General features: G+C 48.7%; 11 protein-coding genes across 11 annotated transcripts; 3 read left to right on the plus strand and 8 right to left on the minus strand.

Annotated features, from left to right (window-relative positions):
* Nucleotides 1–571: 571 nt before the first annotated feature.
* On the plus strand, nucleotides 572–1,801 carry VFPPC_16650 (apolipoprotein/apolipophorin; the record flags this gene model as incomplete). Its single annotated transcript, XM_018294403.1, has 1 exon — nucleotides 572–1,801. One exon carries the CDS (start codon nucleotides 572–574, stop codon nucleotides 1,799–1,801), a length of 1,230 nt encoding a protein of 409 aa, XP_018140076.1.
* A 750-nt stretch (nucleotides 1,802–2,551) lies between these two features.
* VFPPC_14140 (MFS transporter) lies at nucleotides 2,552–4,057 on the plus strand (the record flags this gene model as incomplete). The annotated part of the gene is made up of 2 exons (XM_018291910.1): nucleotides 2,552–3,039; nucleotides 3,085–4,057. The coding sequence occupies 2 exons, from the start codon at nucleotides 2,552–2,554 to the stop codon at nucleotides 4,055–4,057; spliced, it is 1,461 nt and encodes a 486-aa protein (XP_018140075.1).
* Nucleotides 4,058–4,592: 535 nt separating this feature from the next.
* On the minus strand, nucleotides 4,593–7,372 carry VFPPC_07001 (Mg2+ transporter protein, CorA-like/Zinc transport protein ZntB; the record flags this gene model as incomplete). Its single annotated transcript, XM_018285936.1, has 2 exons — nucleotides 4,593–6,148; nucleotides 6,202–7,372. 2 exons carry the CDS (start codon nucleotides 7,370–7,372, stop codon nucleotides 4,593–4,595), a joined length of 2,727 nt encoding a protein of 908 aa, XP_018140074.1.
* Nucleotides 7,373–10,102: 2,730 nt separating this feature from the next.
* VFPPC_07002 (glycoside hydrolase family 79 protein) lies at nucleotides 10,103–11,926 on the minus strand (the record flags this gene model as incomplete). Its single annotated transcript, XM_022428537.1, has 6 exons — nucleotides 10,103–10,621; nucleotides 10,721–10,944; nucleotides 10,991–11,022; nucleotides 11,069–11,137; nucleotides 11,188–11,631; nucleotides 11,679–11,926. The coding sequence occupies 6 exons, from the start codon at nucleotides 11,924–11,926 to the stop codon at nucleotides 10,103–10,105; spliced, it is 1,536 nt and encodes a 511-aa protein (XP_022284179.1).
* A 1,086-nt stretch (nucleotides 11,927–13,012) lies between these two features.
* VFPPC_07003 (sugar transporter protein) lies at nucleotides 13,013–14,988 on the plus strand (the record flags this gene model as incomplete). Its single annotated transcript, XM_018285938.1, has 9 exons — nucleotides 13,013–13,101; nucleotides 13,152–13,188; nucleotides 13,245–13,278; nucleotides 13,332–13,438; nucleotides 13,488–13,567; nucleotides 13,625–13,875; nucleotides 13,933–13,999; nucleotides 14,048–14,213; nucleotides 14,269–14,988. 9 exons carry the CDS (start codon nucleotides 13,013–13,015, stop codon nucleotides 14,986–14,988), a joined length of 1,551 nt encoding a protein of 516 aa, XP_018140071.1.
* Nucleotides 14,989–15,188: 200 nt separating this feature from the next.
* VFPPC_07004 (peptidase a4 family domain-containing protein) lies at nucleotides 15,189–16,077 on the minus strand (the record flags this gene model as incomplete). Its single annotated transcript, XM_018285939.1, has 4 exons — nucleotides 15,189–15,468; nucleotides 15,526–15,586; nucleotides 15,640–15,718; nucleotides 15,769–16,077. 4 exons carry the CDS (start codon nucleotides 16,075–16,077, stop codon nucleotides 15,189–15,191), a joined length of 729 nt encoding a protein of 242 aa, XP_018140070.1.
* A 952-nt stretch (nucleotides 16,078–17,029) lies between these two features.
* Nucleotides 17,030–18,422, minus strand: VFPPC_14141 (multicopper oxidase; the record flags this gene model as incomplete). Its single annotated transcript, XM_018291911.1, has 2 exons — nucleotides 17,030–18,082; nucleotides 18,153–18,422. 2 exons carry the CDS (start codon nucleotides 18,420–18,422, stop codon nucleotides 17,030–17,032), a joined length of 1,323 nt encoding a protein of 440 aa, XP_018140069.1.
* Nucleotides 18,423–18,545: 123 nt separating this feature from the next.
* VFPPC_16648 (hypothetical protein) lies at nucleotides 18,546–18,839 on the minus strand (the record flags this gene model as incomplete). Its single annotated transcript, XM_018294401.1, has 1 exon — nucleotides 18,546–18,839. One exon carries the CDS (start codon nucleotides 18,837–18,839, stop codon nucleotides 18,546–18,548), a length of 294 nt encoding a protein of 97 aa, XP_018140068.1.
* Nucleotides 18,840–19,483: 644 nt separating this feature from the next.
* On the minus strand, nucleotides 19,484–20,914 carry VFPPC_07005 (arrestin (or S-antigen); the record flags this gene model as incomplete). The annotated part of the gene is made up of 1 exon (XM_018285940.1): nucleotides 19,484–20,914. The coding sequence occupies one exon, from the start codon at nucleotides 20,912–20,914 to the stop codon at nucleotides 19,484–19,486; it is 1,431 nt and encodes a 476-aa protein (XP_018140067.1).
* Nucleotides 20,915–21,916: 1,002 nt separating this feature from the next.
* On the minus strand, nucleotides 21,917–22,541 carry VFPPC_14142 (hypothetical protein; the record flags this gene model as incomplete). Its single annotated transcript, XM_022428904.1, has 4 exons — nucleotides 21,917–21,945; nucleotides 22,008–22,187; nucleotides 22,254–22,384; nucleotides 22,453–22,541. The coding sequence occupies 4 exons, from the start codon at nucleotides 22,539–22,541 to the stop codon at nucleotides 21,917–21,919; spliced, it is 429 nt and encodes a 142-aa protein (XP_022284178.1).
* Nucleotides 22,542–22,563: 22 nt separating this feature from the next.
* VFPPC_16647 (hypothetical protein) lies at nucleotides 22,564–22,949 on the minus strand (the record flags this gene model as incomplete). Its single annotated transcript, XM_018294400.1, has 2 exons — nucleotides 22,564–22,701; nucleotides 22,782–22,949. 2 exons carry the CDS (start codon nucleotides 22,947–22,949, stop codon nucleotides 22,564–22,566), a joined length of 306 nt encoding a protein of 101 aa, XP_018140065.1.
* Between the last annotated feature and the right edge of the window lie 392 nt (nucleotides 22,950–23,341).

Raw genomic sequence — 23,341 nt, forward strand, 5'->3', positions numbered from 1 at the left:
TTATAGTAAGTACAGCTGTACTAGGTTCAAATTCACCACTTCCTCCTGCAACAATTCAGATATTCATGGATAATAAGCTCAACCCGTTCCTGGCTGAAAGTGAATGCCAAACTGGTGGCCGTGGGCAGCCATCACAACAGCCTGGCCAATTGAATGTCCAAAGCAATCCGGCAGATACATATTGTAATATATCACAAAGTGTCCGATTAATTAAAAACGAGTCTAAACTTATCCATTTCCTAATTCGAATCTACACCCCTGTCCTCTGTTCCGCCAAGCCTCAGCCGTTGAATATTCCAAACATTGAATCTTGTCCCCGCCGACGTCATCGACTCAACTTTGAACCGGAGCTTTGCATCCGCATCCCAAAACGGCCACAATCACACCAAACCTGCTTTCATGCTACTGCAAGCCATTGCAAACTGTATGTCATGCCATAGTCATAGCTTGGCCTCGGTTAAAAAATTCCAAAGCTACAGACAAGCTTTAAATAGCCCATTGAGCCCTGTGCCTGGCCGTTTCCTCCACCCATCACAATCTCATCTCATCAGCGTTGTAATCTACTCCCAAGATGCTTTCACGACAATTGCCCCGGCTCGTTACTAGACGGGCACGATTTCCTCAGTCCAGTCGCCAGCTTCGCTACCAATCTACCTCGACTGCTTCTGGCAGTAGCTCCAACTTTGCGACCGGCGTTCTCGGAGGCGTGGTGGGAGCAACTCTCGCGTATGGCGTATACTCATTCACGCCAGCTGGTCGCACTGCATCCAAGCTCAACAAAGCTGCTGCTGAAGCTAATAAAAAGTATGACGCGGCTGCTAAATCCTTGCAGAAGAATACGCCCACCGCGGATCAGGCTGTCGATTCTATCAAGCAATTCGCCTATTCTTACGCGGCATGGATCCCCGGCGGAAGGGGCTACGTCGACGCCGCGTTTAAGGACTGGGAGACTGTGCGCGATAGCCACAAGGATGAGGTGGATGCTATTGTTAGCGATACCTATAAGAAGCTGGGTGATGTTTCCAAGGCAGGCTTGAGTTTGGAGACGGCATCCCGGGCAGTCGACGTCCTGGCGGAGATGTCAAGACGGATTGCGGAACTATCGGGAGATGCTCTCTCTGATATTCTGGATAATCATCCCAAGGTTAAGGAAAAGTTTGGCGGAAGCATAGACCAGCTCAAGTCCATGGCGGAGAACTACGGACCCGAAGCAAAGAAACAGGTTGACCAGACGTGGAGTCAGGTTAGGGATATTTTCTCAGGCGGCTTCTCGGAAGAGAACCTCAACAAGGCGAGAAAACTGGTGGAAGAAAAAGTACAGCAAGTGAAGAGCCTAGGCGATGAAACATGGCAAAAAGGCATTGAAGCGGCGAAACCGTATCTCGACAAGAACCCCAAGATCAAGGAACTCGTTGAGAAGAACGCGGATGCCTTGAAGCAGGGCAACGTGTCTCAGCTATTTGAGAAGCTGGGCTCAGCAGAAAAGTCTGGCAACGCGGACGACGTGCAAAAGTATGTGCAGGGGGCGGTGGACAAGGTCAAGTCGAGGGCTGAGGATGTGGCGGAGGGTTCGGGGCTAGAAAAGTACTTTGATATGATTCCCCAGGGTGGTGAGGTTTTGGAGAAGTTGAGAAATATTGGGCAGATTGCGGAGAAGCATAGGGATGAGGGGGAGCAGCTGCTCAAGGAGACGGTGGAGGATTTGAAGAAGGTGTTGGAGAAGAAGGGGGAGAGGGCGGAGGAGATTGTGAGGGAGGCTAGGAAGACGGCTGAGCGGGAGGCAAAGAAGAAGACGGAGTGAGTGTTTGTGAGATTCTGGTGTTGATATTACCCTGTAGTTGGGGGTCGGCAGACCTTTAGTGAGGAGAATTAGAGGAAGTCATATGGCATATCGAATACATTAATTGCAAATTGTACCCAATATCTGCAAACTGGAACGAGCTATGTGAGGAGCGGTCATACCATCATATTTGTGACGTTTGGATGTTTGTGGAATTGGATGAGGTCAAAATCGGGGGTGACGTCGGGTTGAGTCCAGCACACCTGTGCCGCATACCTCAACGCCCCTTTCAATTTGTAAAGAAAAGGTATAAACAGAGTTTAGTGTCCTATTTGCCCCGATGATTTCAGAGCGTGAAAGTAGAACCAGCTGAGCAGCTCGTGAGCAGACCTGTCGCACATCCTTCTACATATCCTTCCATGCACACATGTAAAAGCACAGTAATGACGCATGATCCGACAGAACGCACCCACCGGCAAAATGACTAATCTGATGAGATAATTCCCGGGGCTATTCCACGAAGAGAACATCTCATACGCATCGGTCGTTGCTGCTCGCCCGGCCCGAGAAATACTAACGCCCCATTGGTTCATTCAACGGTCCAACAAACACCTTCGGGCCCGAAGCCAAATCCGCCATTCTGATTGGTTAAGCCAGCAGAGCAATTGGTGTAAGTCCATCATCATAAATAGTATATATTACCTTTTACCAAATCACTCTACAAGTAAACATAAAAACATCTACATAACTCCATTCATATATCATTCCAAAATGGCGGAACAACCACCAAACACGCCTCAAGCAGACCTCGAATCCGCCCAACCCCCAACCAAAGAACCGGATCCTAACCTCATAACCTTCCCACCCTCCGACCCCGAACACCCGCGTAACTGGCCGCAATCAACGAAATGGAAAACAACATGGACCGTATCCCTCTTCGTCTTCATCTCCCCCATATCCAGCGCAATGATCGCCCCCGCCCTAGAAGACCTCGGCCGCAGTCTCAACATGCACGGCAACGTGGAGGTCTATCTATCCATGGCCATCTTCATCTTAGCATACGCCGTGGGACCCATCTTCTTTGGCCCTGCGTCCGAACTCTACGGCCGTGTGAGGATACTGCAAATTACGAATTTGTGGTACTTGGCGTGGAATTTGGGCTGCGGCTTCGCAACGACGAAGGCGGAGTTGTTTGTTTTCCGGTTCCTGGCTGGTATAGGCGGTAGTGCGCCTTTGGCTGTTGGCGGCGGTGCAGTGAGGTGAGCCGTCACTTCTAGAAATCATGAGATATACTGACGGGATAGTGATATGTGGAGTCCTGATGAGCGTGGGAAAGCAATGGGCATGTATACCATGGGTCCGATGCTGGGTCCTGTCATTGGCCCTATTGCTGGTGCGTTTATAGCCCAGTATTCTACGTGGCGATGGGTATTTTACTCGACTAGTATTGCTGCTGGTGTTGTGCAGGTTATTGGTTTTGTGTGGCTGAAGGAATCGCACCCTGCTACGATTTTGCGCTGGAGGAGGAACCGTCTTGTGAAAGAGACGGGGAATGAAGACCTTCATACTGGTGCGGAGGAGGAGAGTATTGCAAAAACGTTATTACATGCGGTGCAGAGGCCGGTACGCATGTTTACCACACAGCCCATCGTTGCTTGTATCGCCATCTACATGGCATACCTATTCGGCACGCTGTACCTCATGTTCGCGACCTTTCCTACCATATGGACAAAAGTCTATGGTGAGTCCCAAGGAATAGGAGGGTTAAACTACCTCTCCATAGCAATTGGCAGCTTCATCGGTATACTGTTGCAGCTCAAAATGGTGGACCGCATCTACCGCACCCTAAAAACGAAGAACAACGGCATCGGGTGTCCCGAGTTCCGCATGCCAAGCATGGCATTCGGCTCCGTTGTACTGACAATCGGATTATTCTGGTACGGATGGAGCATAGGACACGCGCACTGGATCATGCCCAACATTGGAGCCTTGATAGTCAGCGTCGGCGTGATTTGCTGCCTGCAGGGAATGCAGATGTACATTGTGGATTGCTACCAGACCTACGCGGCGAGTGCGATGGCTGCGTGTGCGGTACTCAGGAGTCTCGCGGGCTTTGGGTTTCCTCTTTTTGCGCCGTATTTGTATGAGGAGCTGGGTTATGGCTGGGGGACGAGTGTTTTGGCGTTTGTGAGTATTGCGGTTGGATGGGTTGCTCCGGTTGTGTTTTGGGTTTGGGGGCCGAGGTTGAGGGCTGTGTCTAGGTTTGCGTCGGGGTGATGTGTGTTGTTTGAGTCCTAGGGCTTGTAAGGAGTAGGTGGAAGAATTCGGTGCACATTAGATGGTGAGAGTGTAGGACTGTTGTGTTTTGTAGGTTGGGCGGTATGTGTCGGGATGCTGGTGGGTGTTGCGGTTGCAACATTATGGCATAGACGTGTTTGTATAATGTATTTAGACGACATCGCAACTCAAGTGAAGATGATGAATAATTTGTCAAGTACCCAGTGATATCAATATTCGCTCATATGTGCTTCTCAGTGAAGAAAGTGCCAGCCCACTTTGTATGCTGGGAATTTGCTTCAACATTCCCGGTTTCATACATCTACAGTGGGGGGTCAGAAGTATTTAAACAAGGAAAGGTATTGCATATCGTGTTGTGGGCTGAGGCATATTGAGCTGTGTTAGTGTATACTTGGATATGTTCAAATACCTTTGACCACAGACTGTAATTGTAGTGCTTAAGCAACTCTATGAACTTTTGCTGTCACCACACCTTCTGGATGACAGCCATCAGCGTCTGATGCGGCATGGCTATTTATGTCGCCAGCACAATTGCTTGCCGCGCATATGTATTAACGCCTTCCTTTGCCAAATCCTCATCGTCAACTGTATCCAAAGTCCACTGTGCGGGAAATATCCATTTGATCCATTCACCACCCCATAGTATTACCGCCAAGCCCCAATCTGAAATCTCGTCAGACCAATTCCAACATGCCGCCATTCCAAGGAGAGAAATTGGAATAGATATGAAGCAGGGGACCAGCACCGCAACCTCGGGCCATCGCGTGACGATAAAGTACAGGGCCACTCCTATGATACCAAGCCAGAGGCCACCCATGGCGAGGAAAAGGAGAAACATAATGGGCAAAACAACCATGGAGAGTAAACTCATGACTGCTGTGAAAAAGAAGATAAACTTGGCGATTGCACGGTTGCCCACTGTGTTTAGACGCCTGGATGCAGTTCCCGCACCAGGGGGAGAAAACCGGTTGAGGATTGTGGCACGAAAGTGCAGAAGAACAATGCGGAAAGACGGCGATCGTATTGATACTCGGATCAGATACGTCGTCAATGCCACGACTGATAGCGCGAGTCCCCAAGTCCAGATCCGCGGCGGCGCGGAAGTGAGTTCAAATACTTGCATGGAAAAGATGGAAGTAATGAAGGATACAGGAATAAAGAAGAATGCCAGCTCGGTAAGCTTGTTAATGCCTGAAGTTTGTTCAATTACTGTCGACGATTGTGCAAGTGTCATGGAGGAGACTAGCAAATTCATCGTCTGTTCGCTGCGACGCTGCAAGTCTTGCACTTCTGCATTCAATTCCACAATCTCCTGATGGTCATGCTGTGGCACTTTGAGGATCATGAAAGACTTTTGCAGATGATTAACCCAGTCGCACAGCTCTTGCAAGGTAGACCGCATCCACGTGAGATTCTGCCGCGTAGAGTTGCCAATAGATTCCACCAACTGCTCGTACAGTGTTGCCGTTAGGTCGTTATCCAAATGATCCAACTCTAGGCGCATCTCTGCCAGGAGTTGCCAAAAGTCGTCAAGAACAAGCTGGTGAAGAATTGAGGGAATAAGCGATTCATCTTGCAACATGGCTTGCGTGGGAGTATTGGAGAGAAGACGTTCGGCCAACTTCGAAGTTGATAGGGCATACTTTCGAGCGAAGTCGCGATCTCGTGAATGGGATTTGGGGTTCTTATACTCGGCTCGCAGCTCATTTTCGTAGTCTTGGTCGTACTCATCGTCACTGGTATAATCAGACTCGGACTCGGATTCTGACTCGGTACTCACGCCATGTTCTTCGTCATTTCCTTCGCTGTGGTGGAAATCCTTGAGCCCAAACTTTTTGTTCTGTTTTCTCCTCTGAGCCAAGTCCTCCTTTCGCTTTTTCTTAATATCCTTTTTCGGGGTTAGAGGTGGAGGCGGATCGAGAAAGGTCTCTTCCACCTCGGCAGTACGCCAAAGCTCATCGTCAGAGTACGATTCAATTTCCATCGGCCTCGGCATGAAGGTAAGGGAAGGTGTTGTTTCGTTTGTGAGGCTATTCGTCATACATCGCGGAGGATCAAAAACAACGATATCTGAACAAGTGGTTTAGCAAAGTTGAGCTCCATACTGACATGTAGATACGAACCTATTCTCTGGCCGTGTTCATCTTTTCCTGACCAGAAGCTAGTGCCTTCCGGAGCCACGACTCTCAAGTCTCTGTTCTTCCACGCCGTGACATTTTTGGGAAGACCATCAAAAGTACTGTAGGCACGGTATATATTGGACGCTTTGGCCCTCGTTTGCAGTTTATCCCCCTCCATGCTCTTCTTGGATCTCTTGACTGCCATAGCGTGCCTGATGAGCCTGCGTCGCGTCATGAAGAATCCATATTTGTCCAAGAATACATCTCTTTCGACAAGCCATCTTCCATCGCCTATTCTGTACTCAATTTCGTCTTCATTGAACCCTTTCTTCCCGAGATAGTGCATCAAGCCGAGCCGAGCCCACCTGACATGTCCCCAACCTCGGCCTCTGGTTCGATTTGGGGAGTTCCATTGCGTCCGTTGACCAATACCCGGCAGTGACCGATGACGAAATCGAGTCTCACGCTCTGCCCAGTTCATCCAAACTGCGTTTGACACTTTAAGTTGACTGTCGCTTGCAGCATAACCAGAGTTGGTCAGATGGTCGAACCAAAATTCCGCATCAATAGAATAGAGTTGTCCCAAAGCGCCCATGACGAACCGGCTCAAGTCATCTACCAACAGGACTCTGACAGCACATTCTTTCGGCCTTGATTGCAAAGCGGCACACAGTTCAGCCTTTTCCGTGACTGCTGTTTTCCGAGGAGTCGATTCGTCGTTGATATAGTCTAAAATTGTGATTGTACTGCACTTGAGTCCTTCATGCTTCTCGCGCCTGGTTACACTCAGCCAACGTGGATCCCATCGAGCACGGTTTTCCAAGTTATTCATGTAAATTTCGGCGAGTGTCTCGAGCCAGTGCGACAGGTCTGGCAGCAGCTGCGGCTTGATCTCTGCTGTACCATGAAGGCCATGGCTGCGCTGTCTGGTCTCGTGGGCTTCTGCTTTGATCCTTCGTGCGGTGTCTGTATTGGTTCTCGTCTTGCTCGCTGGCGGGCCAATATTGGCCTGATCGGGCGACCATGTCGAAGCTTGTGTAAGATTACTGGCATCTTCGAGCGAGTTGCGTGGGACATTATAGTCTGGGTTCCAGCGCTGCGACTGTGGCCAGTCCAAAGCGTAGGTGTCCTGCGAGTCGGTTTGGTTCACAGATGCCCGGGATCTTCGAGGCATCGTCGGGTGCAGTTGCGATGTTTAGAAGTCCAAATATGTGTAAATGGGGCAGGAATTGCTTCCTTCCCTCCTCGTGATACGGAGGTTCGCAAAAAGTCGGTGACATTATCGAGAATTGCTTTGAAGACCCGAAAGGAAACCAGCTCTTTCGACCCCATGTTCGTGTGCCGGGGCTAGATCCAAGCCTAACTGCTGATGGACCATGGGTCCCTGAATTATGCAAGCCTCATTCGCAGCTGAGACGATGACTGCATACATTAGTGAAATTGTCTAATCTTACAAACACTGAAAAATGGCAAGCTTTGTACCGTCGTCCATCCTCACCACATAGTGCATGTGTCGCGGAAACAGTTGGACTTTGATCTACAGATGAGTTAATATATCTGGCAGACCCATTTATGTTTTCTTACCAAATATCGCAGAGCAGTCTTTCCTGGTTGGTGGAAGCCTTTGCCAAGATGTCAAGGTCTTGCTGTAGGGTCCACCAAGATCCACCGACCGACGCAGAAAAATTGAATTGAAGAAGCCTCATGTCCAGGGCAGTACGTCGTCGATTTGATCTTCAAGAGAGGTGGCAGTGGTGTCGAAACCATCGTCAGGGATGGAAACTGCTCTAAGTGCTGAATGATGATTGATGGTGATGGTGACAGTTGAAGGGCTGGCGTTGTGACATTTGATGCCGAACGTGACATGGAAGGAAGGAGCGGTTGGGTGCTGTATGTAGGTACCTGCCCAGATACCTCAAGTACCTAGGTCAGAAGTATTTGAACAGGGAAAGGTATCGCATATCTCGTTGTGTGCTGAGGCATATTGAGCTGTGTTAGTGTATACTTGGTTATGTTTAAATACATTAGACCACAGACTGTAGGTACCTACCTAGGTACCTAGGTAGGTAGGCATCGTCCAGAGAAACCCAAGTACCAATATACCTTCAAATGTTTCGACCCTGGCCGCACCTTCCCTGACATGATGTTTTGGTTTGTTCACCAAGTTGCTCGAGTTTGGCCAACAAACGGGCTCAAGTTGTTTCATGTTTCCATCCAGTCTACTCCGTACAATCTTTCACACTTCCGCGTACCAGCTTCGGCTTGTCACTCAATCTCGGGTTACTTATATTCTTGCTACATCTACATTGCCGCGACAACAGACTCTTTAATTTTATTTTTCTTATCTTCTTCCCCCAGAAATGTTTCAACTATCAGCGCCATGGCAAAAACTTCTCCCAATCACTCGTCAGCCTACAGTTGCCAGCACACACGAACCCGTTCTGCTCTACAGATATGGCGGTTATTGCCCTGTGGACTTGTCGCAAAAACTAAACGACGGCCAATATCTTGTACTTTGCAAATTGGGATGGGATTCCTGGTCCACCCTATGGGCGGCTAGAGACTTAAAAGCTCAGTGAGTTTTGACGCAACATCTTTTCTCCTACCGGCTTGCTGACCGCGTAAATAAGTCCCGATGCTGCGAACGGCGTTGTTACTCTGAGGATAATGACTGCTCTAAAGTCGACGGCACTGCCCCCGGTAGAGGACATGCAGCCCATTTATGAGAGTTTAAAAACAGAATACGCTGCCACCATTCTTGATAGTTTTCTGGAGACTAGCGTCAATGGGGAACACAGGTGTTTTGTATTAGAACTCGTTGGCCCGACTCTGGAATGTGTCATATCCCAACACACTGGTTCCGTCCGACGACGAATGGGCACCAACCTCGTCCTCAAAGTAGCAAAGCAACTACTATGCGCAGTGCGCGCTTTTCATGAAATAGGTTGCGTACATAGAGGTATGCATTCCCAACCAAGTACATGACCACAACACATGACGACAGTACTTGATGTTACCCAGGTTGACAACTGGGACTGACAGACATTCACTGCGGCAACATTGCCTTTACATTACCAAAAAGCTACAGAATCGGACGGGCCGAAGCGATGACCCATTTGGGTCGTCGCAGTCTGATCAATCTATTGGGGCCGGATGATGCAATCCTTGAACCGTCTTTGCCAAAAACCCTGGTCCAGAGGCCAAAATTTAACACGAAACTAGTGAATGAATCCATTCGACTAATTAGCAGCTTGGACTTGTTTGGTCCTGACGTAGGGAAATGCATGGTTTGCGCAATGGAAAATACAACCCCCGAGGTATTGCTTGGTCAACCTTTAAATGAGAAGATGGACATGTGGAATGTAGGCATTGTTGTAAGTAATAAGTCATGAAAAGGTTCCTCGCGGGCGTTGTGTCTAACATAGACCTCTACAGATATATTCCATGATCTTCGGGGATACGCCGTTCAAGGATTTGCAATGTCCTGTCATGTTGATACAACAAATGATAGGTTTTGTGGAAGACCTGCCTGATGAGTGGCATGACGTATGGACTGTTTTGCAGTATGAGGCTGGTCGAGAAGCGCCAACTGTCGCCACAAATTATCCACGGCCAAAGTCAAGGTTACAGGAGATGTTCGACCACCAGATTGCAGATGAGAGACTAAGTGGCCTTGCCGGCTTAATCAGAGGTCTGATGAGGTTCTTACCAGACCGCCATCTGTCAGCGGACACAGCCCTGAAGCACCTGGGCAAAATAATAGAAGGTGAACCAGTGGAGTGACCTGACGAATAAGTAGGGCTTACAAAATGTTGAATCTTCATAGCGAAAGTTTGCATTCAACTATTTTAGACAGGGTAAACGCAATGGTATTGGGGCCAGGCGGGCTCTTAGCCATGTATCTCTACCAAGTGAGTAGGAAGGCTTCCGTGGCCCCCATAGCGATCTCAATAGTGCTGTTATGAACCTTCTTTCTCAACGTGTCATTCCTAACCATTGTCTCTTGCCCTTGCTTTGAGTGCGGCCAGTCCAGGCCCGCCCATGTAATGTTCTGCGAAGCCGTTGAGTTGGGCCCTGTCAGTCGGCGCACCGTAACTTCAGTGCCATCTCGCACGCCTGCAAGATCTAGTTGAACTGTTGCGTTTGGCCGTTTGCCATCTGCCGAGCCTTTCCAGAACTGGAGATTTGCCAGCGCCACCTTTGCCAACTTGCCGTGCTCATAGCCAGCGTACCCGACTAAATGAGGGTTCCCAGTCTTCTTGGGCAAATCTGACAGTTCCTTGACTTGGAGGTTGTCCTTGGTGTTGTTGCCAATGAAGTCTGCTACGAAGACGTGTCCATACCAGCTTGCCTGAAGAGCGGTGGGTGTCCATTCCGCAAAGGACATGTGGTCGCCCTGCTGCATGTTGATGCCAGAGATGTTCTTGTACTGTTAGCACAACCCTACTGCCTAGTTGAGAGCATGGAAGAAGGGCGTGTCGTGTGTAGAGGAGTATGGGTGATGTATTTGGCTCACACTTACCGCGCTCATGGCGTAGAGCATCCAGTCTACTGTCCAAACGGCGGAACCTAAAGATTTGGAGAGGATGCGAATTTGCTCGTCTGAGCCCTTGACGGCTGCGTTGCCGACTTCGTCGATTGTGAAGTCTGCGCCGAGGTTCTTGTATTTATTCTGGACTAGGAAATTGGGGTGTTTGAAGAAGCCGTCTGTTCGGGAGGTGGTGAATGTGTGATTGAGGAGAGTTTCTGTGAATGTTAGCAGCGTCCAGTTTTGTTGTCTGGATAGCCTTACTCTCGAGGTTGTTGCTGTCTTGTGTGGCGTAGCTTGGACAGTTAGCATTACTCTGAGAAAGGGTGGTGTTAGACTTACAAATGCTGAGAGACGGTTTTGATCTTGCTAAAGTCTAGAATCTTGGAAGCCTTGTCCATGAATGCCTCTCTGCGGTTTCATCAGTGCAAAGTCACAGGGACTAAGACGGAGGAACTCACGTAGACCAAGCAGCTACTTCATTCGTAGAACTCTTCTGCCAGACCTGAAACTTTCTCCCCTCCCTCAAGCAACTAATGTTCCCTTGAAGCGCGTCCATGAATCTCTTCGCCTCGTGAATGTATCCATCGACGGTGTAGCTCTCATTCCGTGCCTTTTGGCGGACATACAAATTCGGCTCGTTGCCCAACTCGACTGCTACGAGTTTACCGGAATCACAACCACCCATCCTGTCAATCGCGTGTTTGACGTATCCCACCGCTTCAGTGATGTTGTTGCCGTGGTCACGCGCAAAGCCGAATTGGATAATGAAGCGCACATTCTTGAGCTTGGCGAAGGTGTCGAACCATGCGGTCCCAAGGGTAGAGTTGGACTTGAGGCCGTTGCTCATGCCTTTAGGAAGGAATATTGCTTCTTTTTGGTTCAAGTCGTAGATTGTGTGGTCCCTGTTCATGTGAGTATAAATTGGGAATGTTGGAGAGTGAAATCTTACATTCCTGTTCCGCCAACGCGGATGATGAGATCTGTTCCCGTGCGTGTGGATATTGCGTTGTAAAGGTTTTGCGAAAACGCGTCCGTGTAGTTGGGCCAGCTGAAGCTTTTCATGGCGACGCCTGCGAAGCCATGGTCTATGATTTTGCTGGTCCCGTGGGGAGGTTTGTTTGGGATGGAAACTGTGGCGGCTTGGGTGGTGATGATTTGGGAGAGGCAGAGGGCCAGTGTTGTCCAGATTGGAGTCATCTCGGAAGTAGTGCAATTGGAAAATGATTGAGATTTTTAGTTTAAGCATGTTTTCTTGAGATTGAGAGTGATATTTGGAAGTTGTTATATATTTCATCTACGAGACATGATCGTCATAAGGTTGCAGTTTACATAGACTCAGCATCATCATCGCCACGGATCGCAGGGCTGTAAGTTCCAAGTATAGAAACGTCAACATGACTAAGATCGGCTTCCGGGATATGCTTAAGATAATTTGGATCGGTATAGCTTGGGCGAGAAGGACCCTGTGTAGATCTGTTGACGCGTCGTCTTGGAGTGTCGGGTCGTCGGCTCGGTGTGCTCGGCTGTGGTGCTGGGCAGGAATCATGGCGCAATTGCACCCTTGGAATTGCACGTTGAGTATAGAAGGATTTTTGGTTATTGAAAGTGGCTGAGATGGCCGAGGCTGAAGAGGCACCGATGGTTTATCATTGTGTTAACGGCTTGGTCTGGTTGTGGTTATGGTCGCAACGGCAACTAGCAATGTTGCCTGAGATGACTGAGAACTTGGGAAACAGTCCGTAAAGCAGTATTATGTTGCGAATAGTAATTTCTATTTGTAGACATTGTTCGAATTGCTGCCAAATCTACTTTGAATGCTCATGGCGATGTCCAGGCACGATGCATTGTCTCTTGTACCCAATGAGTTAAAGGCGCAATGGCTAGGAAGAACCGCATGCTATGAAAATAGGCACTGCGGACTTCTGTAATGAGGCATTGCATAGTTTCACATCGCCGAAATAGCAAAAGTTGCACAATGTCGGTCCGTCGGCTACAATGATCGACACCAAATGATTGGCTCAATAGACGGTAAAGTTCTCAGCCGTGCTGACAACTCTTCGACGGATTCAAGCCACCAAGACCAATGCAACAGGGTATCTTCATGTGATATATCCTGGCATTCTCGCGTTAAAATCCAATTGCAACAATGCTACCTCATTCCAAGGCTCCCGGCAGGAAGTCAGACAAGATTGATCCGCTCCACGTCTGACAATACTCAGCTCCCTTTTCGTCCAGGCGCAGTTCAAGTTGCAACATCTGACATACCGGCTACCAGCAGCGAGGATGGAGGAACCGAATGTCATTGGTGGGCGGAAGATGTCCTTGGTCGAGAGACTCAGGGAGTTCACGCCGATGGTACTTTTTATGACCTTGTAAGTTGCTCTGGGTTTCTGGTACGTTGACGTGGATGCTGATGGTGTAGCTATCTTGCTGTGACTGCGTGGAACTATGGATACGATGTAAGTCGTGGTGTTTGTCGATTCTATATGGGATGAGGTTTGCTCAGCGGATGCAGGTTTCTGTTTTTGCGGGAGTACAAGCCATGGGCCGTAAGTTGATACTCGAAGAGTTGGGCAAGCGGCGCAAGACTGACACGACAAAGCGTTTGTTAAACGGTTTGGTTCATATAACGCTGCTACCAAAACGTACAAGATTCCATCGTATCTTGTCTCTATCCTGAATTCTTTTCCTTACCTAGGCAAGTTACTGGTACGTCTTTACCTACAAATAACTGGCTTCTCGAAGCTTACACAGCCAGGGATGCTGGTCGGTCACGCCTATCGCCGAGCGACTTGGACGCAAAAAGTCCATTTTAACAGTCATCTTTACGTCTTTTGTGTGAGTATTGCAATGTGGTGTTTTGTACCAAATGGACGGTTGCTCACTCCAATGCAGCGGAGTCTTGCTCCAAATTACTGCAACAACAGTGGCGCAGTTCACTGTCGGGCGTATGCTCTGTTATGCCATGACAGGAATCTGCGTTAGCATTATGCCTGCGTTCATGGCTGAATGTGCACCTGCGTGTCTGCGAGGAATGGTGAGCACACAGTTGCAGATGCAGATTGTTGTGGCGCAATTGGTTGCTTCGGCGGTGAATTTTGGGACGTCGACTATTAAATCGGATAGGGGATGGATGATCTCAATTGGTAGGGTGATATATCCCTAGGAAGAGCTTGAATTCTTCTAACTGAAGTATTGAATAGGAGTGCAGTTCATCATGCCGGGTCTTCTGCTTGCATTATATCCGTTCATTGTCGAATCGCCGCGATGGTAAGAAGTTGTACTGGACATTACTGCGACTTGACTAACAAAGAATAGGCTGTTATCTTGTGATCGAGTTGAAGATGCTACCAAGTCCCTACGACGACTGCGTAAGAAGGACGCCTCCGAGGAGTCAATCCAAGAAGAAATCGGTGTGCTTCGCCACGAGCACGCCAATATCGGCAAGGGATCATGGAAGGAAGTCTTTGCTGGAACGAACAAGGTGAGACCCTTTCAACAGTATACAACTACGTTAAACTAAGAAGAAATGCACCAAGCGACGAACAATCATAGCGGTCATCGTCATGGTCGGCCAGCAAATTACCGGCCAGGCATTCGTTTCACAATACTCTGTCGTATTCTACAAGCAACAAGGATTCAACAACAACTTCGAGCTCGGCATGATCCAGCAAGCTCTTGGCGTCGCAGCAACCCTCCTCACCACATTGGTAGTCGACACCTTTGGCCGACGCCAGATTCTCATCATTGGCGGAACCGCAACCTCCGTCTTTCTCTTCATCATGGGCGGCGTGGGGTCCGTACACAATCCTTCCGTGACGGAGAAGCGCCTCCTAGTTGCAAGCGTAATGCTGTGGTTCTACTTCTATCTCCTGTCCTGGGCATCTGTCCCGTACATTGTTCTCGGTGAGACCATGGCGCGCCGGGTGGTGGAGAAGACTGCCAATCTGGCCGTCTCTCTGTCTGTGATTTCTGCGTTTTTGGTTTCTTTCACGGCACCTTATCTTATTGGAGCGGAGTACGCAAATCTCGGTGGTAAAGTGGGCTTTATTTACGGTGCGCTCAGTGTCGTCTTCACGGTTCTTACGTGGCTTTATGTTCCTGAGATGAAGGGACATAGCCTTGAAGAGATTGATCTGTTGTTTGATCAGGGCGTGGGGACTAGAGACTTTCAGAAAGTTGAGATTAGTCTTACGAGCGCGGTGGCTGATAAGGCGAGGGAGGTGGAGGAGATGGCCGCTACTGAGAAAGCGCAGTGATTTGACAACGCAGTATTCATGCTGTCTTACTAAGTCGACTTGAATGTTTATTCTCTTCAAATGGAACTTGGGATGTTATAGGTCTGAGTGAATATATTGAATGGAGTCTAATTTGAGCTTCCATAACATGGCTAGATATCCAACTGCGCCAGCGCTATTGACCCTCGGCTTCACCCAAGTTGTGGTTAAGAAGCATTGTCCTAGTTGGGCGCAAAGTGAACGTCTCCAGAGTTGGTAACACTGCCCTTGCAGTACGACTTTCCACCACGATGAACGTCAGCAAGCTGGGATCCCTTGGCATTGACAGACTTTCCAGTACTAGTCTTGCCGCTGGCCTTTGAGTTGAAGCCATCAAAGTGCGGGAGACCAGCACCAGACCACTCAATGATCCATTCAAGGCTCTTTCCACAGAGGGACTTTCCTGCCGGTGCCTCGATAGTAACAGTCTTGGTCTTTTTCTTGGTCAAGTTGTGGAGGTGCCTGTATCCTGTTAGATGCAAGTCTTGGAAAAGATGAGGGTGAAGAATTGATACGTACACAGTTCCCTTGGTCATTGAATCGGCGTGGATTTGAACACCAACGCGATCGCCAGTGTTAACTATCAGCCATTACTTTCTGCTCCAGCCAGCTACACTATACTGGCAAGCGTACCTTCGAAGTTCTGAAATGCAGCAGGCTTGGGGAAGAACTCGACCCAAAACTGGGTTGACTCTTTGCCATCAGGGTGAAGCTATCAAAGCATAAGTAACTAAAACCATGAGCATCTTACAAAATACTTACGAATGAAGTTGTACCAGCTTGGAGGAGGGCTCCCTTGTTGCAAATACCTCCTACGCCGTCAATGCCTACCCACATAGGAACATTGAGCTCATTGTTGGGCGTACTGCCCCCCTGACCGTTGCGCTTAGACAGCTTGGGGATTACCCATTCGCCATATACGTCTGTGAAATGACCGGAAGGCACCTTGCTCTGAATGGCACCGCACCAGATGGTGTCGTCTCGGCGGAAGAGAACTTCTGGGCTGATGGTGCCTGCGAGAGCGGTAGTGGCTGCGGCGAGCACGGTGATTAAGGCAGAGATGCGAGTCATATTGGAAGAGTTTCTAGTAAATATTTTCCGTGTATTTTATTGAGAGTGTTGAATTGAGTTGTGATGATGGCTACAGAAGTTCAATCTATTGACAAACCCGCCCTTTTTATACTCCAATTCCCAAGTCTAGAGGGATACTTGTGCGCACTAGTTGCGCGAGTTGATCCTTGAAACGACGAAAGCTCAATATCCTATAAGGATCTCGAAACTGGGATGTTCGTCCTGGTGGTCAGCGGCTCAGCCCATCTTCCTACACTAGGCAAACCGGCACAACGCAAGCACGACTTCGAGACCTATGCCTTTACCAAACTTCACCGTATTCAGAACGATGGATCATGTTGCTTGTGAAGGAACACGTTCTAAGTCGAAATGGGACGGAGTGCAGTCGCTTTGTCATCGGTGTGCATCTCGGCCGATTGTCCATCGGTCGATGTACACCCGGCCAATAGAGATGAACGAATTGCGGAAACTATTTTAAGTCCTTCACAAGTATCCAAGAGATACAGGAGTTGGCAGCTGACACAAGGCTATGAGGTTAGTCTGGTTACTGTTGCAGGTAAGCAAGGCGGATTTCGGGTCGTCGGCTGCTTCAGATCTACGGAGGTAACAACACAGCCGACGTGTCGGGCGGATGATCTGCGGGCTGTGGATTGCCGGTAATTCAGATATATTCTGGTCTTTGGTTGATCGCATTGTCAACGGCTGTAGAAATGTTCGATTTCGCGCTCGTTCCCTGAGTAGACTGCGAAGGTATGCTGGCTCACATCAGCCTGACTCCAAGACTTGAATCCCATGACAGTGAGATTCCTCACTAGTGCCAACCATTATACACAGTAACTATAGCCGTGAAAGACCAGAGTTATTTCACCACGTCGATCACTCACCAAGCGCAAATATATGGCACTCTTTTCCAGTCTGTAATATAGTCAATAAACTACGCTGAGTGTCACAGTCAAGCATGCAACTTGCACCCAACACAAGGCTGAGGCGGCAAATTTCCCACATAAATATCCGGTCTCTGCGGCCCAGAAACATTAATAAATCCCACAGCCCCCTTATCCAACCGAAAAATAGCATGATCAACAATAGTGTAACTCCCAGGAACCACCATCTTCAAATCCACGATGCTCGTCCCACCAGGCGGAACAGAAGTCGTGCCAACAAACCGCGCAGGAGGACTCACCACATCCCCGTCTCGATAGCAATTTAGAAAATGACTCCCGATTACGTGAAAAGAACTTGTGAGATTTGGCCCCGCGTTCCCGAAAAAGATGCGGATAGTCTCGCCGACGGTTGCCTTGAGGGGCGCATCTCTAGTAAGTGCTGACTCACGACCATTGAACACAATTGCGTTGGGCTCCTCGCGCAGACCACGGGGGTAGGAAAATTCCACGACGTTCAAGGGCCGACCGTCGTCGTCTAGCTCCGGAGGTTCATGGTATATCTCGCTTTGCATGACGTAGTATTCTCTGTCGACGGGAGGGAGGTCCTCATCCGCTGGCTGGACGTACATGAGGCCGAACATGCCGTTGGCGATGTGTACTGGGACTGGGGCAGCGGCACAGTGATAAATGTACAGTCCTGGACATAGGAGTTTGAATCGGCCGGTTTTTGTTTCGTTCTCTTCTGCGGTTGTTAGTGCAGCACCGCCGCCTGGGCCGGTGAAGGCGTGGCTGTCGATGTTGTGTGGGTTGCCGGTGATGTCACAATTTGTGAGGGACAACTCTACAACGTCTCCGACTCGTGCCCGGATGAAGGGACCGGGCGCGGTGCCGTTGAATGTCCATTCTTCGTATTTGTATTGGTTTGTTACTTGGGTAAGAGAGGTTATCGTTTGTAGGGGCACTCGGAGGAGCACGGGGTGCTTTCGCGTAATGACTGGAGGGACATGCGGAGCCGTCGTTAGTTGGGCTACTTCCACGGGAAGCTTGTCGACATCAATTTGAGTATTGTCGTAAGATTGGTAGAATTCGACGCTTGGGGACAGATCTGTAGCTATGAGACTCTGCTTGGAGCTTGTTGTTAGCGGGAAATCTGCTGTGTTGTCGCTTGAAGATTCTTCATGGTAGACTTACATGTAGCTGTTCAGATGTTTTGCTCCGTCCCAGGAAATTTAAGCCGTAGTTTCGTCGATAACTTAAATACGTAAAAGCACCGGCACCTAGCAATACAATTGCCAGCGGAACCGCAACAACGGGCTTGCGATGTCTGGCTGAGCTCCGGCTTGTGAAGGATGATAGAAGCCGGAATTTCGGGGTTTGTCTCCACATCGCCGAGTTTTGCATACCGAATCTGGCCATCGGTCGGCGGATCACGGCGACGGAGGACGGGAGCAGGCGTCGCATCTTGCAATCAAGTAATCCTTGGCACGGAATTATGATTACGGATGTAATTATTCTGACATTAATTCCAAGTGAGTAGAAATCGAGAAACAAGGTCTACAAAGGAACAGATATCACAAAACTTGGTCAGGCGCAATCCCCGCCATTCCCGTGTAACTGAATTACATTCGCACAATCACGACGAGAACCCGAAGAACCTTCATCTAGCCAGCTACATTGATGCTGTGGCACTTCCCTTCGATTCACATACCGAATGGCTGAATCGCACACCCGCTGTTGGAGAGCTCCAACGCGTGCCGTTGTTGGATGCATCCCAACTGTGATTAGCCAATGTTGGTGATGTGGCGTCATCACGCGACACCTAGACCGATCGAACTTAGCGATAGAGGATGCCCGCTCACCAGAAATGATCAAACACATTCACAGATTGTCCTAACAAATGAGCTGCCTTCCTTACAAAAAGGGTATCAGCAACGCCACGACCATGGCGTCAAGGCACCAGCTAGCTAGCAACCCGCGACCAACATGGCATCTTGCTTCGATGCAGCCATTCCGTGTGACGATGAAGGTGTAGGAACACCGAAGACCGACCCTGACCGAAAATCACCCACCTATTGTTCTCAAACTGGTTTTGTTCTGCAGCCACGGTCACGGTGAAGCTCTTTTTCAATCTTGGCCCTGTCCACTTTTGGAAGATTGGTCTCTATACGCCAATAGTATCTAGGGCAGATCTCTTAGATGAGGTCCGAGGAGATGTATAATTCGAGAACCCCGCATGCTGAATATAGTTCGTGACCAAAAGCCTGCATCACCTGAATGACTTGGGAGCTATTCCTCCGCCTGTATGGTCGGTGAGATTGGCCAGTCACGTTCTTGCCAAGTAAGAGGCACACAAATTGGTTCAATACATACCGAATACTATGTATTTCGACCCAAACGCTCCAATTGCGCCTATTCCAGATGAAGTAGTTCCCTTTCAAATCAACAAACAGGGTTATCATCCGCAGCTGAACACCAATGTGGCGTAGCAATGTCATAACCACCACTTCTGGCCATGATAATCCTCAGAAAGTCGACGAATACCCCGGCAGTACGTTGTACCCAGCCGCAGCCAGCGACCGCGCACGATCCCGTTCCCGTTCCAGCTGATTCTCTGCAGATAACTCTGCATCTGTCACCCCTTCACCAACACGAAAAGTACGAGGTGTTGCGTCTTCGACACCAATTTGAAGCGGCAGCTTGAGAATGAGATTCGTGTGTGTGGCCCCGAGAGAGATGGCTAGCCGCAATGAATAAGCCCGCGACACAAGGCATGAATCAAATGACGGCAGGAAGAAATTGGTGTTGCCGTGTGGGATGGTGAACTGAATGCTCATCTCTGTCCTGAGAAGAATCGGCTCTGGAGTCTGGCTGGGACGCTCGCTGGTGTGATAGTGGATCAAGCTCTCAGGTCGCTTGAGCGTTTGAGAATTATCCAGCGGGTATGATGAGCGCCGTTCTTCCATTTCCGCTCCATCGCCATCAGTTGTCCATTGGAGTTTCTCAACTTGCCGGTCAAATAGCTTATGAGTTGCCGTGTGTTTGAATGGTGGATCCTCGTTCTTCTTCCATGTATCAAGGCTCGGGAGACGAGTAAGTGGTAGAATATGGAAAAACGTCGTAGAAATGAGTTTTCCGGATACTGACTTGATACTAGGAGGTGGGGAGATGAGAGAAACCGGCCTGAAAGTCAAATGCAGCCGTATGTAGGATGTCGATGCTGTTGATCCATCGGTTGATAGCATCACAGCGTTGGGCTGTGATGCCACGGCCGTCAACTCGCCTTCTCTCTTCGCAAAAAAAGTCTTCCAAAGACTTTGCGTCTTGCAAAGCACATACTGGCTATTCGCTGGGGAAATGTCGAGTGGCGCGTCTTCAGGGCATGTCGGAAGGATCCTGATTGTCTTGTACGCTTGAAACAGGCGAATCGGTACAGACGCTTCCCAGAATTTCTTGGAACCAACAACAACAATGCTGTAGACAACTCTTGCCTCATCGGGGCTCTGGTCATTTCCAGGGCAAAAACCCATGGACGGGGGAAGCCGGAGATGGCGCTCCTGGACTACCGAATTTTTGCAACCGTGACGACAAGATCCCATGAGGAGCTGAGAAGGCACCACGAAGTGAAACGGAATGCTGTAGACTGTGCCAGTCTTGAAGACATGTCTATCTGGAAAGGAAGAGTCGTTTATCGGCATGCAAAGCTTCATGAAAGGCTTCGTTGCGTAGATTGGATCGGGTTGCACATAATTCCTTGTTGCGGTACTGCCGAGGAATGAAATGTCGATACTGTTGACCTCTACATCAAACGGGGTTTCGATTGTAAAGTGGCCCGATATGAGATCACCAGGAGTGTAGATCTTGTAGGTGTGATGCTGTTTGATCTCAATATTCGTTCGAATGTCATTCAAACCGTGAGGGTCGGGACATGAGTACTCCTCAATGAAAGAAGCCATCGTGTCAGTTCGCAAGTGGTACAAAATAGCAGAGGCAAGTAGCCTGATCAAACGTGTTGCCCTGGTTTACTGAAGGCATGCCCGCTGTCGCCAGGGGGGGATGCATCTCGATGACATGACGACTTGTCTTGTTGAGCGAGGTTGAAGAAAGGAAGTCAGAGTCAGGGACTTCCTGTCTGATGCTAATATGTCAAGTGGTTGTGGTGGCGCTTGACAATCCGGCTTCATTATTTACTGGTGCCACCACCACTGCTATTCGCTCAATGACGCCACATTTGGTTTCTTTGTGACACAGTGCAGTGCAATTTCAGCAGGTTAAGTTACCTGGTGTTTCCAAGTAGCTCAGACTCTCCAGATTGTTTAATAGATAGAGTGCGACATAGTTCCGAGCTACGTTTCATTAATTTGGTGTTGTTGGTAGTCACTCAGTGCGAAAGCCACAGACATTCTTAACCCAACTCCTACTAGGCGCCATCATTACAGCGCCGGCAAAGCGATCATTCAAGGTTTAGCGTTGTGATTGATAACTTATCAGAGCCTGCTATACAGTGAGGTCAACGGTGTTGGACGAGCTAAGATTCATGACACAGACTGTACACTATGAAATGTTGTTTATACCACAGACCCTGGAATTGCAACTCAAGGTGTGGGTTAGTGGTTACGACCGCAGAGGCAACAGCAAACGTCTTCACTATATGATTTATAGAGGCTGGGATAGCGTAATTAATTATAGACCACGAAGTCACTCAGCGGCTGCCACAGCGCAAATACCTCGATCCCCGCAACATCCAGTCTATATTTGAGAGAATATAGCTTATCGCGACATCTTTATCATCTTCAAAGAAACTACTCACCTCTCACCGTATTCTCTGACGTAACATACCTTCCTATACGACTGCGCTAGTTCAATTAAAACAAATGTGCTGCTCCTAAAGCTAAGATGATTATTTTATTACCTTTTAAACTAAGCCTTGCAATGAGTAACTGGCTTATCCAAGCTTCTTAAGCCATTATCATGATACTGTAGTGCTCTACATTAATGGTCAGCTCAGATCAATTATGGTTGTAAATGATACGGTTATATACACCTGACTCTCCAAAGGACCAGGCTCCCGTAGCAGTTGGCCTCGTCGTAGCACACGATTACGTCTTCTAGCTGCCTCAGCCGATCCACCAATTGTGTCAATTCCTGCAGCACTAGACGGTCGAGATACGGGGTGGATAGTCCCGAATATCAAGAGATTGAGGAGGGGTTTGAAGGACAGAAGGCAAGCTAGAAACGTTTCAAGCGTCCAGTCAGGTAACGTGCTCATTACTAAAGGGGCTGGTGATCACATACCACACACAGTAGCTATGTTTACCTCAACGCCAGTCCACATGGTCTCGTAGCCTTGATTCCAAGTAATATCGGGATCTGTAAGATCCAAATTATAGACAACAACGAAGCGCATAGCGGACACAATGGTAACTCTAGCACATTTGTTCCGTTAGCGCCGTAGCTTGCACAGGTGCAAAACATGTTTCAACGCAAAACTCACAAGAGACCTAGCATGAAAGTGCCCGTAATAGCCACCTTTTGCTCCCATGGTATTGTCATTTTCCAAATATATGGCAACGGAAGAAACATGATGAATAAATCAGTGGTAATATTAGGGATAGCATTCCCAATAAAAAAATTTGTGCATATCAACCCCACAGTCGTACTGAGATGGGGGCAAGGGGCTATCAGGATCGAATCTTTCCCAGAAGGCAGAAGTAGGAAGGCATTGGCATATAACCGCTATGATCTGATATAAGACAAGAAAAAAATCATTAGTACATTGCTCTTCTTTTGCAGGGTTTAAGGTCTGGTGCAACGAACTACAGCTGTCCCCCAGGCACAGACCATACCAAACAATATCCAAATAAGTGGTTTAATAGCAGACGTGATGTCAAACACACGCCAATAAAATGCGAGTATAGACGATTTGATAAACACTAAACTCAAAGTGTAAGTGATCTCGGCACCAAAGAGACCTATAGCCCAGGCCTTCATTGCAAAGGGTGGCAATGCCCAGATGTGCCTCCCAAACCCGTGCCTCACCACTGTCGAAAAGTTCTTGTCAGTCTGGCTCTTTCAGTGCTCACTTATGGTCAGTATCAGTGATGCGCCCGTCTATAACTCACTCCAACATGTAACGTCAAGCATGAAAGCACCAGACCAGATCTGCGTAAGAGTCAGTCAGCTTGTGGGTAACCAAACGCAACGGGCGCGGATGTTACGTACTAAGGAGGTGATAATAAGCCAGTCATCCAACCATAATTTATAATTGGTCATTCTTCGAGACAAAATGCGCAGGCCGACAGATATAACTCCCAGCGCCCAAGTTAAGGAGAATACCATAATTATTCGTGGGGCTTTGGTATCTTGATCTTGTTGGGCCATCC

Source organism: Pochonia chlamydosporia, chromosome 7, assembly GCF_001653235.2.
Source record: "Pochonia chlamydosporia 170 chromosome 7, whole genome shotgun sequence".
NCBI lineage: Eukaryota > Fungi > Ascomycota > Sordariomycetes > Hypocreales > Clavicipitaceae > Pochonia > Pochonia chlamydosporia.